The 15,283-nt window shown below is 40.3% G+C and overlaps 1 protein-coding gene across 3 annotated transcripts in view; it reads left to right on the forward strand.

The window, feature by feature from the left end:
• LOC145999898 (uncharacterized) overlaps positions 1–15,283 on the forward strand; it is a 201,173-nt gene that overhangs the window by 144,064 nt on the left and 41,826 nt on the right. Inside the window, exon 1 of one of the 3 annotated variants that reach the window (XM_083137174.1) lies at positions 580–675. The exons of 1 other annotated variant lie outside the window; for it this stretch is intronic. Coding sequence is in view for 1 of the 2 variants with exons in the window: in XM_083137170.1 (XP_082993296.1) it covers positions 10,589–10,590 (2 nt within the window). In the remaining variant the exon portion in view is untranslated. Of the gene's footprint in view, positions 1–579; positions 676–10,527; positions 10,591–15,283 lie in introns of those variants that run through there. One more of the 3 variants, XM_083137170.1, reaches the window with a different exon arrangement.

Here is a 15,283-nt window from a genome sequence, read left to right on the forward strand (position 1 = left end):
AGAGTTTACAGGATTCTTGTTGCGAAACCTGATGGTAAGAGACCTGTAGGAAGGCCAAGACGAAGATGGAGAGATGACGTTGAGATGGACCTAAAGGAAATCGGTAAGAATGGAGAAGATTGGATAAGGACAAATGGAAGGCTCGTGTTGCTGCAGACATAAACCTTTGGGTTTAAGAAGGTTAGAGAGTTAGTTAAGGAAGCGTTCAAAGGGATCTGCACATAAAAGGGGCAACAGAGAAGCTAACCAATGAAAGAAGCCAGTTCGGGAACGATGTAAAAATACAAATTTTCTACAGGAAACAATACCTAGTTCTCCTTCAGACTACAACAGTAAACATCTTCTGGAATTTCAGCCAAAAAGAAAGAAAAAACAGAGTTCCAATGCTTCCCTTCCCTTTCACATATTGTTAACAGGGGAATAAACTCCAAAGTAAGCAAGGTTGTATTGTTTTCATAAGGTTGATGCACTGCAAGCTTCGTGACTGTATGCAGTGGTGGGCAGAACTCATTGAATGAATTCCTTTCCCTTCTTCCCGGCTGGACTTCTGCCAACTCACGGAGCATCCCGGGAGGTTAGGAACCACAGAGGAAGGAAGTGATTTGCATACGCACACAAACACAGCGCACCCATACGCATGCCCACGCAGTTGCTGCCGGTCAGGACAACATCCGCGTGAGTCACCACTTGGTCTTCTTTGTGAATGAATATGCGAAAATTGTTTTCCTTCATCTGCATTGTGCGAGACCGGAGGTGTTTATTCTTTGGGAGTGTAGATAGCGCCTGATTCTTGCTCTCTGGAACACACATGAGAGTGAAGGTGAAGGTGAACGTGTATAAAGGTGAGGGTGAAGGTGATAGTATGTTAAGGTGAGGGTGAGGGTGAAGGTGAAGGTGATAGTGTGTGAAGGTGAAGGTGAAGGTGAGTGTATTTATTTGATATGACTGATGAGGAGAGATGCTGATGGTGGTTCTCAGATGATCGACATTTGCACAGAAGCTATTTTTGCCCATCATACAATACCGGGATAAGCCTCTTAACTTAAACAAAGCTCAGGATAGGCCCCTAACAAGAAAATAAAATATGTCTGTTAAAATCTTCCTCAGTCAGTTTTGAAAACTAATTAATTCACTCATTACTTAACAATACTCTCTACGAGGATAAAATCTCCTTACTTATTATTATGTTGTTCTTGTTGATTTGCTTTATTTTACTTCTCTTTCTGTGCCACTTTTGGCTAATTTGCGAAGATGGGGATGAGTGATGACATGATGAAATTGATGGATGGACAAGGAAAGAAAAAGAAAAGGGGAGGCCCCTCCAACCGCATACATTCGAGGGTATGCGCTCTTTTGCTCCGAAGTTATGAATGGACACTCACAAACATCCATGCCCAGGCCTGGATTGGAAACCGGGACCCCTGGCGTCGTGGCGGGATATGGTAACCACTCCACCACGGGGGCCGGCCCTTACTTATTAAAAGTTGAGAATGTGAATGGGGCACTCAGCACATACAAGGACAAACGCAGGTCAACGCGGGCCTCGGAAAATTATCCTGACTGTAGACCCAGGCGCCAGAGCCTCGTTAGCCTCCAAGAACCAGTTATCGGCGTGCAGTGACGTGCCCAAGGGGGGTTGGTGGGGGCCCAGTATTCCAAAAAAAAAAAACGTTAAACGTAGGAAAAGATGGCAAAGTGAGGGCTGACTAACAAAATCAGTGTACATAACCCCTCCCTTTGAAAATACTGGACACGTCACTGCCGAGGTGTACTACGTGGAAGTGATGTTGACTTTTGAGCCCCTTACCAGGTCACCCCTTACGCCCCTGGTTTTGCAATTCAAAGTAATATCAAGAAGGAGATCATCCTTTAAGAATCGAGACCATAATAATTATATCAGTTGAGACGAAATTAAAAACGAGTTAGCTCTATCAGAATCAGTGTAGGTTTATATATAAGGCTAGGATACAATTACAAATCATGCCCCCCTACGGTCTAAATATTTACTCTCGGGAGGCCGATTATGACAAATAATTTTGTTTCTCCTACTTGTGATCATATTGCTGTCCTTTTCGAAGTAGTTTCTTCCCAGTGATAGATGCTTTGTAGATTAACTCTTTCGTTAAATTCTAGCCTTTAGAGTAGTGTTTCTCAACCACCGGGACGCGCCCCGGTAGCGTATTTACAAACCCTAGAGTGCTGCAGAACCAAGTGGATATAACGCTTTCTTATTGGCTGTGCGCACCGAAAGTGTTTCTGTTCCGTGTCCATCTTTACTTGTTTGTTTGTTTACAAGAAAAGGATAAAATATCAGACTCGCAATTATTTAGTAATAAAGTTTGTAATAAAAGTGTCGAAATTATGTGAAGATATATATTTTTGTTTAAAAAAGTGTAAAAAATTCAATGCAATCGTTTTCTGGTGATAAAAATCAATATGAATTTTGAATGTCTCTGAAAGTAGAAGCATAATATTGTTTAACCGGTTTAACAATATCAAGAATCTTTGAAAATGATATTGAAAATGCAATAAATTATGTACTACGAGAGGCTGGTCAAAAAAACTACTAATACTTCGAATTGGGATTGTTTGTAATAACGTAGATATGTATTTGTATTTTCTAAATGATTATAAGTAGTTACAATGTTTGCAGTGATGACATTTTAAATAGGTAAAGTCATTCACTTCACCAAGAGATTTGTTTTCCTGTCTTTCAAAATATTAATTACAAAAATATTCTAATAGGGGGTTTCTTGCCTTGTTGGGATCGATCTCTGAAATCTACACTACAAATTTTAACCCCGCCATCTAGCGTTTTCTCTTACACCAATTACCTTGAAGGAACACTGGATAATGAAATGTATTAACTTCCGGAATGACAGCCAATCAGAAGCCACATATCGCTGGAGGTTCTGCAGCACTGTAGAGTTTGTAAATACGCGCCCCCGGGTTGGCATTCACTTACAAAGTTGGTCTTTCGTTCCGGGTTTACCAGCGATAACAAGAAGTCGATTCTTGTCAGTGCTGGTGAGAATTCAAAGCTGCTGAGAGGGGACTGTCGCCCTTGCAGCCTTCTTATCATATTTGAATTACAATCGTAGGGCCGTTCTCTAGTTAGGGCCGAAAGGGTGCAGCGACTTGCAGCTCGAGCTAGCAACCACCTGGAAAGATGGCATTTCGTTTGGGCTTCGACTGCGATAACAGGAAATGATTTCGCGTTGGTGATCAATAAAACGATTTAACGGGAAAGCGCGTTGCTTCCCGCCTCCAAATTTATTGATATGGTTTATTTTACTTCGCTTTTCTGCCACTTTTGGCTAATCACGAAGATGAGGATGAGTGATGATATGATGAAATTGATGAAGAGAGACTCACAAACAATATCCATGCCCAGGCCGGGATTCGATCCCGGGACTCCTGACGTCGTAGTACGAGCTTCAAATTTGTATTTGCGTTGGTTTACGTCGCTTTTTCCCATTGTTTGGCTACCCCGTGACGATGAGGATGATTAGATGAAACGACGAAGAACACCCGTGCCTAGATCTAAAAGCGGCCACCGACCTATCCTTCCGTCTACAAAGTGGTGGTTTAGTGACTCTTTTCGGGGGAGACAGATGAGCTTTTTTTCTTTTTTTTTTCCTTTTCTAGGCGGCATCTTTTATGTTCACTGAACAGAGTGTATATTGGTGACTTCGAGAGAGGACATTCGCCTTTTATTCTTAAGTTAAGTTCAAAATTTTAGATTTCAAAAGTGCTCTGCCTTCAGTTACCGTGGCTTCGAGAACAGGGCAAAAATACACGGATTAAGAATATAGATGGCGCCATAAAGTTGAGTCTAATCCAGTGAAAAACGTAAATAGTAATATCTCAAGTAGATAAGAAAGAAAAGAACCATGATTAGAATACTAATAAGGCCTGTAAAAGATTATATTGTAGCCTTAATCTACCCTTATTATGTTATAAGAAATTTATAATGTTAATTAGTTCTCATGGGAAATCGCTTGACTTGCTTGTTTTTTAAATTGTTGATAGCAAATTTAACAATACCACCTGATTTTCCAGTAAAATATTGAATTTCATATTGAAGTAACTTAAGTGGCGATTATTGTAAACTAGCGGTATAGTTTATGGACATTGTTGTCTCTAATGGTTTATGTACAGTCATGGAAAAAAGTTCTTCCCCATAAGGCTTTAATAGGAGCAAGTAATGCAGGAGGGTAGGCAACACATATTGCACCCTTCGATGATCGGGTGATTTTGCCTGTCTTAACACCGAGAAATGTGTTCCACGCGAAGGTCAACATGGCAGGAAAGCAAAGAGGGTCACGTGACTATTGGTTACGTGGAGTGTTGTGCTTCTCCACGTCCCCAGTTCTTGATCCACATTGCAGAAAAAGTAGAGCTGCATGCAATATATGAAAATAGGTTGTTTTCAACTACACGCTTAATTATGATTTTCCCAATTATAATTCTATCAGACGTGTCTCCCTATTTAGTCGGGACAGTCTTTTACTTTGAATTCCTGTTTGTCATAGGCGTAACTTGACGGGAGCAGAAAGAGCATTTGTAACCCCCCCCCAAATCAGGTTTCTTAAAGCTGCTAAAACAGGAATTAAATACTATGATTTGACGCGTCCAAAAAAAGTATTATATTGAAAGATTGTTCCCAAATACGTAGATAGCAATTTAATACTTTGAAAGTGTCTCAGATTTGTTTATTATGTCACATCTTAGTGTGGCACAGGTCTACTACAAAAGTGAAATTTCGTAACAGAAATATGAACCCACTCCTTTTATTTCGTAGCCGATTTCATCTTGAAACTGAAATTAAGAATATTAGTTAACAATGTCATTGGTAAACAATAAAAAAATGTGTTAGACCCAATTCTTTAATACCTTATCATAATCTTTATCGCAAGTTTAAATTTTGTTGTAAGTCCACTTTATGCAAAAAAAAAGAGGTAAAGTTCTCACCTGTGCTTAGCGCTACGCCATGAAGTCGTATAGGGGGTGTGGGGGTAACGCCCCACACTTTCTTGATTCGTTCGTGAGTGGGGGTGATGTGATCAGCATCACGCCGCCCCACACTTTCTTGATTCGTTCGTGAGTGTGGGTGATGTGATCAGCATCACGCCCCTGACCGCCTTTACACCCAGGGTTTCCCCCAGGTACCCATGTCATTCGACGCTGGGTGGGCGCCGTGGTCGCTTCCAACGTTAGAAAAGTTCCCGGGCTTGAACCGGCCGGGGATCGAACCCAGGGCCTATAGCATGGTAGTCAGACGCGTTACCGACTGAGTCACCGGCACAGATAGACTAATCTGAAATGCATACAGTTTAAAGTGGGATCCGAACCACTATGTGCGATCACCTGGTATCGTACCCCAGACCCCTTGATTACAAGGCCTTACCACTACGCCATCAGTGAGGCGCACACAATCTTTGTATTTCGACTTTTTTAAACCTATATGTATCATATAAGAGGTTGTTTAACGTTGCTATGCCTCTATGGATTATATTTAGCCAGTATTCGAGCACATAGCGTCAGGTTTCATAGAATATAAGCTTCTCTTCCATGTTTATGGTTTCCTGTCTGCAGTAGAAAAACTGGCAGGTTCCCATTGCTTTTCTTTCAATAGTCTAACAATGGTTGCATATCATATCACTCAAATTTGATTCATTCGTTGCGAACACAATCCCCGATGGCGGAGTGGGATCGTGGGCGCCTTGTAATTAAGGGATCCCGGGTTCGATACTCGGTGGAGGAACATAGTGGTTCGGATCCCCCTTTAAACTGTAGGTCCATTCACGATTAGCCTAACAGGACATAAAGTGGACTTAAGACACCAAATCAAGCAACCAACACAATCCCGTTATTGTCCAGATTATCGAATCCAGAACCTTCGCCGCGAATAACATAAGCAGGAAGACAACGTGAAATAACCGAACAGAAACAGAACCTAAAACCTACATCGGATAGATTGGATTAAGTCGACGATACAACACGGGTTCTGAAATGAAAAAGAATACGAAAGTTGAACGACCTCTATACGCACCCTCTTTTCCTCCACTCAATGGGTAAGATATCCTTCTAGCTGAGAAGCCTTTACGTAGGAGTGCCCTGAGGGAACTTCAAGGCCACGACGATAAAGTGTTCTACGTGCAATGACGGGACCAAATCATACGTCAGATAGCTGTGTTCCTCCTTATTTCGTACGTCATTGATAACTGGAACACGTGACCTCGTCTTTGGTAGAGCAGAAGCCTGCTTGCTTGCCACCACCCTTTAGTTCAGTGACCTTCGCCCATAGTCAGCAAGAGTGAATGACTCACCAGATACTTGTTGTCTGTGAGGCTACACAAGAATAGATATTTCGTTAGTGGCTGTAAGTATTGTTTCATCTGCAGTTATATCAGTTAACATTTCAATAGTTTCCTAATAGTTACGTTAGTGATAAACATGTAAATTAGTTCTCGAGAGTGAACGTTTTATCTATTTGAACGGGGGATTTTTATACAGCCTGCATGTATTATTTTTTCCTGAAACAAGAAGAAATTCGAAGACGCAAAAAGAGTTGTATAAGAGTAGTTAACAAAAGGAAAAAAGAAGAAGAAAACGAAAATGTAAATGCTGAAATAAATTATGGTAGAGATCGAGTGAATAACATTTTGTCATGGGGCCTCCTCGATGGCGTAGTGAAGCAAGAGCACAAAGGAAGCGAAAAAGACAAGGAAGAGACCACGGCTTTCTTTAAAGATAGCATCCCGTGAATACAACTCAAGTAACTGCAGAATATTATGAATAAAATTTATTTCGCTTTTTCCTTTTATTTCTATTTCAGTTATTTTACTTCGCTTTTCTTCTACCACTCGCGTTACTCGTGTCGGTGAGGAAGAATTATAAACTCGTGAAATGGACGATGGTACAAAAAAATATATGCCTCTCCCACGGTTCGAAACTGTCAGTACAAAATATTGTCTTATTTTTAAAATTTACGGGCAAATATGGTTTGTCACGTAGCAATTTTCGCTTATCTCTTTCTCAAGGGGTTCCATTGCCTCTCTGATGTAGTAGTGGTAACGTCTTCGCCATGTAATGAAAGGCTTCCGAATTCAATACCAAATAGAGAGGATTTGGTTCGGATCCCATTTTAATCTGTAGGTCCAGTGCATGAACTGGACTTAAACAATTAACGTGTGGCATGTGGTCTGTGATGAGAACCATCATTTCAGCGAACCTTCTTGACAATGACTCTAATATCACTTGAAAGAATAGTATTTCCTTACGAGTAGCTTCGTCAAGAAACCAGTTCCTGAAATTTTCTTCTGGAGGCATCGTAGCACCCAGCTGTTTGTTGTGGCTGGGGCACGAGTCATGTGACCCATGCTATCAAAGCTCAATCCTTCCCGAGAACTCAGAATCACCAGGCAAACTTAAGCGAATATTTTGTTATTTGGGTTGCATAAACAACAGGCTTAAGACGTTACGAAATTCTACGTCCCGTGGCCCAGGTATTTTTTTCTAAGACTGTACAGGGTGGCTCAATAAGTCAATTAACACCCTCAGTACAAGGCCACTGCGGCATGGAATTTAAAATTGGCGATGACCAATCGTTATGAGGCCAAGGGGGAACCACATTGACGCCACCCACACGGTCGGCGGCCATCTTGATGTCCGCCATCTTGAATTCAACTTCAGAATTTTAAATGGGAAGGGGGTCGTGCGACATATCAAAATGGGCTATAATTTCACAAGAAATGCAATGGTGAAGGTTTTTGCGACGTATCTTTAACCAGTAAAAAGTTATGACTGAATTCTTGTACCAATTTGCTCCTTTTCGAGGTGTTAGAAAAATGCCTTAAAATTTGTTTAGCGCGTCGGTAACGCATCGAGATCAAAGTGACGTCTATGGAGAGACGTTCGCATGCCATTGCACATTATTTTAATCGGATACATCCATGAAGAGCTGTGCATTATGAATGGTTGTCGCGAACAATTTACAGTGTGACGCTTCCATTGAATTAAAAGTCCTTCACAGTGACAAGGCTAATGTTTATGTTCATAAGGAAGTTCATAAACAGAATATTCGATGATTTTTATCTGATAACCCATTTTCAACAGATCAAAGCTGAATGATTAGTGTTGGTAAGTTAATGGTGTGGCGTGGTGTGTGGAACATGATTGGTTAGTCAATTTTCCATCAACGGAACCTTAAATGCTTAGGGCTACTTGGATTTGTTAAATAAACAGTTTTTTTCATCCTTGCTTATGGAAGAAGGTACTTTTTACAGAGTTTTTTCAATAGGGAAGAACATCAGAACACTTATGGGAACGTTATGAACCAGTTTTTGTCCAAAGTTAGTTATCAGATGACAAGGGTCACATATTCTGTTTATGAACTTCCTTCTGAACATAAACATTAGCCTTGTCACTGTGAAGGACTTTTAATTCAATGGAAGCGTCACACTGTAAATTGTTCGCGACAACCATTCATAATGCACAGCTCTTCACGGATGTATCCGATTAAAATAATGTGCAATGGCATGCGAACGTCTCTCCATAGACGTCACTTTGATCTCGATGCGTTACCGACGCGCTAAACAAATTTTAAGGCATTTTTCTAACACCTCGAAAAGGAGCAAATTGGTACAAGAATTCAGTCATAACTTTTTACTGGTTAAAGATACGTCGCAAAAACCTTCACCATTGCATTTCTTGTGAAATTCTAGCCCATTTTGATATGTCGCACGACCCCCTTCCTATTTAAAAATCTGAATTTGAATTCAAGATGGCGGACATCAAGATGGCCGCCGACCGTGTGGGTGGCGTCAATGTGGTTCCCCCTTGGCCTGATAACGATTGGTCATCACCATTTCCATGTTGCGCGCTTCAGTGGCCTTGTACTGGGGGTGTTAAGTGACTTACTGAACCACCCTGTAGTTTGATTTTGCAAGTAACACAAAGGAGTTGCTTTTGCAGTAATCCAAATGATTTGCATTGGCAGATTTGGAGCGAGTCATAAGTCCCGGAGCAACCAATCCACAAACGAGCCGCTGGCGTCATTTCTACACAGCACCTATCGCTATCCCTGTTGCTGGCGCTCTGGACTGTTGGTAGGCTCACTAACTGGACTCGCGCGGTCAGCTGGAGTTGTTATGAAAATAATCTGACTTTACCAGTTTCGAAAGTAGTTCGCATAAATCGCGGGGTGTGACATTTGAAAGTAACTCAGCGGGTGGTCACTTTAAAAGCAACTCAAATGAAGTTGCTTTTGCAGCAGGTCACATTTATGTTTGCAGTAACTCACGTGCAAGCGACACACAGGAAAAATAAAATATTGATTAATTGATTGAATTAGTTTATTTCGCGTCGCTTTTCTGCCACTGTCCTCATCAGCTAATCACGGCGATGAGGACACTCACAAGGAACACCCATGCCCAGGCTGCGATTCGATCCCGGAACCCTGGTCTCCAAGATGACGTAGTGGTAGCGTCGTCGACTTGTAGTTGAGGATTCCCGGGTTCGATACCCGAGGCACATAGTGGGTCGGATCCTACTTTAAACTGTAGGTCCAGTCCCGATTAGCCTTTTTGGGCTGTGCCAACCACTTTGCCACGAAGCTTGTCTATACTGCTGTGGCACTATAGTGTCTTCCGGTTTAGGAGTGACAGAGAGTTAGGTAATTAGTTTATAATGGAATGTGGAAGACAATGAACTGACAGTGTGGAAACTAACCTATCTTTCGTCTTCATAAACTGGATACTATTTGCAGTTAATTTTTTGTGCATCACTGTCGGCACTTTCTGTGTAGCGAGCATCACAGAGAACAATTAGACGATTATGTGCTTAGAAGAGAAACATTGGGGAATGTTGTCCATAAAGTAAGCAAGAGTACAAGTGAATTACGCCTTTCGGCAGCGTAAAAGGCGACGAAGCGTGGTCGCCTCTTTAGCACACCGCGACAACCTTTCATCTCTTTCCACATCTTCAACAGGATTACCCTCGCCGTGTTCACCTAAGCCGAACTCCACCTAACAATGACTCTGCTTCTTCCTCATCCGCGTCACGATCGATTGTAGAGGACAACAATGACAACGACCCCAGCACCACCATGAAGTACATCCTTCCCCCATTGTTCATAGACCTGGCTCGTGTACAGACCCTGCTGTATTGTTGCCGAACTGGTGAGGAAAAGATTAAGAATCTGGCAGGCGTGTTGGAAGCAGAGCATAAAGGTGACGACCTTTTGTAACCTTGAAGTCTAGAGGTGCCTCAGATGTTCGTCTCTGAAGGGTCAAAGGCCTATTGTCATCTTCCGAGTAGCGACAAGCTGACATGGAAAGTGGAATGTCATAATCGTGCCTTCTTTTGATACGGTACCAAGTGGCGCCCCCCCCCCCTCTTTCATTTACAACCTGGATCCGTTCGGAATCTGGTTAGAGAGAGAGGAGGGGGGGGTGGAGAGAAATGTTCAACCACTTTATTGTCATCAAAAACCACCGCGAGAGATCCTCCGGTTGGGTCTTCAGTGAGCGAAGGTCGCCGCTACCAGAAGGACGTGCCTTTGACGACATCCAGCCTGGAGTACATGTAAGTATTGCCCTCTCGCTCTCCAGAAGCTTTGGGTGTGTTGGGTGGGTGTGTATTGCCCCACGATGAGTTTTACGATGCGCTGTGCCAATTGCGTTGGATGTTATCTTTCTTCGAGGTCATGTTTCTTGTCGCTTCGATCTCGAGAAGTGGATCACCTGGGTTTGATACGTTTCCATCACCTGAAAATTTGTGTTTGGGTAGGGTAGGGTTTGACGGGTCCAAAACCCTCCCATCGGCTTAGCAAACATTTTGCACCAATTACGCCATCAAATAAACAACATCCGAAAACACTATATTGGCTGAAAAGATTTTGAAAGTTATACTAATATCACCCACACACATACATGCACACACAAAAGTACATATTTAAACATAGAAACCAAACTCCACTGTACTAAATATAGAAACAATATTGTTATTATATCCAGAGGCAAAAAAAACAATTTACAAGGCGCCTGAAAATGTTTTGGCGACTGAATTTTTAAATTTTAAATCCAGTTTTTATTTTTCTTTCAATATTTCGAGTTCAATTACGGAAATTTTCATTACTTTTTTTTAAAAAAAATAATTGTATGTTTTCTGTATCACATATATATCATTAAATCAGAAAAACAAACATGGCATTATAAGTTTTTACACTGTTGCTAGCCGAATTTTAAAATCTGCGGTGATATTTTAGTGTCAGCCATTTACTGTATTAGAATGGATTACGCAGTTACTTATGCTGTTGCAGGTAGAGCCTTTAGGAAGCCAACTCTGGCTCAAGAATTAATTACTTTTAATAAAGTCCTGTAGTTAATAATAAAGTAAATTTATAAAGATTACATTTCACAGCTTATCTTAGTGTGATTCATGGCTTCCTTAGCCAGAATATGCAATAATAATAATAATAAAATAAATAAAAAGAGAAAAGTGGCTCCTGATCAAAATAGGCTGGCGTATGATTTATTATGAGTCTTGTCTATCCCTGTTTAAATCCAAATCGTTTAGCAAATTTCGTTTTATTGATCACAATTTAAGATTGTGTATTCACAATAAACAAATAGCAACAATTAGAGTAACCGTACCATCTTTGACCTGCTATAAGTTGAACCCCACTTGCTATTTTGTATGTATACGGCCATGGTATATCTTCATGTGGCCTCTGCTTCGGTTTTCCTTCTCCAATTCTTCTCTCCTTTTTATCTCTATTTTTCTCTTTCCTTTCCTTGTTTTTTTTCTCTCAATTTTTGCCTCTCGGTCTTTCCATCTCTCTTTCATCCCTGCATGTACATTTGTGTGTGCCTGATTCTTGCTGTACTAAATTAGACTATTTCAAAGTAGGATAGTGCCCACCTTTGCCCATCTGTGGCGACGCCCATGGTTTCATTCCACCTAGTGAACATTTCTGACATTCAGAACTCACTACGCATCAGTTAGACTTTCCTTGTTTTTATTATTTTGGGGGGGGGGGGTCGAATGACCAGATGCAGTCTATACAAATCCTTCCCTTACAGTGAATTCTGTGTACAGAATTTTCTGTTCATAGTGCATGTACACATTTTAACCCATATTTCGACAAAATAATATGAATTATAGTTCATATTTTGGCACTTCAATTGAACATTTGACATTCGTTATACTTATTTACTATTTTGAGTGGGCCTGAAGCCCGATAGACTCTTTCTTAAGTACCCCACTTAGTGAATTACTTTTTTTTTCCGTATAGACAGACATGGAAAGGACCACCTATCACAATTAACATGAAAGCCTTCCTATGTAACCTTTCGGAAAAGCATTAGGCATTACCAGTCGTCCTGAAATATTCTACGCGTGTTTTAAGCGGTAGGCCTTATGTGTTCAAGAGGTGATTGTGTTCAATGCATAATATTAGGCAGTAACGTGGAAGGCATTGAACCATTAAGACCGACAAATCAATTAAAGGAATATGTCCCAATCCTCTTATAGACGTTTAAATGCTATACTCTTTATTTTTTCTCATTTATTTTACGCTGAAAATATTTGACATGAAAAATTACGGTCTAAAACCGTCAATTTCCGCTGCCATCAATCTACCGTAAAAATAACCATGTTCGTTTTTAACGGCTCTTACACAGTGATGTGCCGTACACTACAAGTTTACGTTTACATGCGTTGTCTACACGTAATCTACGCGTAGATTACATTGGGTTGTAGTTTACATAGACTACGTAGACAATCTAAAGTGCATTACAATTAATTTTTAAGACTTTCATGAAAGGAAAGTGGCATTATCAACTATATTGGCTCCTGACGAACTGACAATAATTCTATTTACAACAAAATGTATCTTTTCTTTTATCATCAACTATGTAAGAAGATAAGTAGTATGCAAAAAAACAACAGATGGCAGTCATGAGGCAAAATTAGTCTTTTCCCATAAAACACTAGAATATTTTATGTTAGTTTTCTTCCCTAGGTGAGAAATTGTTCGAATTTGGAAGGGAGTGTGTGAAAAGTTCTCCTCACTCATCAGCAACTGATACGCAGTATAATTTTGTTTTACTTTCACGGCGCCCTTTGCTAAGTATTCATCTCTCGCCATTTTGTTTACATAGATTACGTAATCTACGTGTATAAAATAGTCTACGTGTAGACTATCGTTGTTTACGCGTAGACGCCCATCACTGCTCTTACACAGTCAACCGTAATTAATATAATTTCAATGAATTAGTTTTTTTTTTAAATATAGGGCGTCCGTAAATTATTCATCCGATTCCATTCAAATATCTTTACTGTAATAGGTCAATAATGCTGTGCGACACTTTCACGGTGTCTAAACATCCTGGAAATTATGCAAAATTAGAAGTTTCCATCTATTTGCATCAATATTGTGTGAAAAACCGCAGTTTTTATTACAAAACAGGTCAATATTTTGAAACAAAACTCTAGTTAATTGATGCTTATAATGCCAGTGGAATCAATATTTTGAACAACTTTTTAACTGTTACAGTTTTCAAGCATCGGTTCGTAGTGGTATCAGCTCAGTCCTGTTATATACATATACGTACATATGTAGCATGTATGAGTGTTGCCGACCTCCGTGGCGGAGTGGTTAGCACTGTCTGTGCGGCTTTAGCATCAGTATTGTATCTGTGCACAGAGTTTGATTGCAATATAGAGCTGTCAAGAGATCCCCTGTAGAAACTAGTCAATTACTCAATGTCTTGCAATTTGAAACGTATCGCAACCGTAAAGCGAAGAAGAGGAATGTCTGTGGGAATCAATCCCTTGGGAAAATTTCTTTGTATGGAAGGTTAGAGCATGTTGAAGAAGTCGAGCGCAATTTCGAGCCAAAATCGATCAAGGAAACTGCATTGGCAAATCTTGAAAGTAGAGTTTGTATCCCTTATAACAATATCAAACTACGCACTTGTGAGAATAGTTGTGAAGTGACAAGCACCATTGTCTTTTCGTGCCAATTTTACACAAATAGTATTTCATTTATGAGAAAAGAAACAAAGCACACAAGTTAGACAATTACTTGTTGTTGAATTCAGATAAATTTCCCGCCAGATGGCACTGTTTTCAAAATGTAAGCTTTCGAATACGAGAATGGTATACATTAAATTGAAGGTTAATATATTATTACATGAAACAGGCAAATTTTAAAAAAGAAACACTTCAATCCTTAATAAAACCAACAATTATTTGTACCTGGGGCTTCAAAGTTGTTTCATACACACAAGTTATATATATGACAGTTAATTTTGGATAGTATGGTTTAGATATATTGAGTTGGGTGACTAGGTATATTGCACTGAGCAGATAAGGTTTGCAATTATTTTTGTTTTAAAATTATAGTTTCTGTAAGAGAACTTGCGTGTTAGTTATGGCCTATTGTTCGTACCTAAGTAGCTAATAAGATAAAGTCCCACAACTTCAATATAGTACCTCGTTGAGCTATATTTTTACTTTGTTTACATTGATTTACTTGTTACAGCGAAACAGACAATAGTTAGGTATTATATTAACCCTCCGCCCCCTCCCAAATGCACGGAAAATATAACAAATGAATGTGCTTTGTAAATATGGTCTAGTTAAAGAATATTCCCTATGTGTACCGCATATTTATTTATCTTCAAATGTAGGCATTTTCATTGTATGACAAAAACAGGTTTTCTTGGGGGGGGGTGATAGTAGCGAAAGGAAAAACCTATACTATTCCATAGTGTAGGCTGGAGTAAGGACAGTCTTTGGCAACGACCATGCCGGGAGTCTGTGGCGGTCTTGTCTCTAACCGATCTCTTTGGCGGATTGGTTAGTACGGCGCACTATGTCGCCAGGTGTGCCAGGCTTCAATCCCTGCCTGGGCATGGGTCATCGATTTAATCACATCGTCACTCATCCTCATCGTCACGATTAGTTAAAAGTGGCAGAAACGCGATGCTAAATAACAAAAATCAAATGAAATCAAATCTGATGCCTCGCTCCCCCACCCCAATCGCCGCCACTGCCTCAATTTTATCCTGGATGTTGTTTTGGTTTCCAAATACAGTAGAACCTTCATAACTCGAACTTGAGGGGATAAATAAAATATTCGCGGTATCAAGGATTTCGACTTACCAAGGTTCGAGTTATTGAGGGCCAAAATCGCCGACTTCGAGTTATAGAGGTCTAAAATCGACTTACTGAGGTCCGTGCGACTAAAACTTCGAGTTTTAGAGGTGAT

The sequence above is a fragment of the Lepisma saccharinum genome, chromosome 16 (genome assembly GCF_977018435.1).
Source record: "Lepisma saccharinum chromosome 16, izLepSacc3.1, whole genome shotgun sequence".
In the NCBI taxonomy this organism is placed as follows: Eukaryota; Metazoa; Arthropoda; class Insecta; order Zygentoma; family Lepismatidae; genus Lepisma; species Lepisma saccharinum.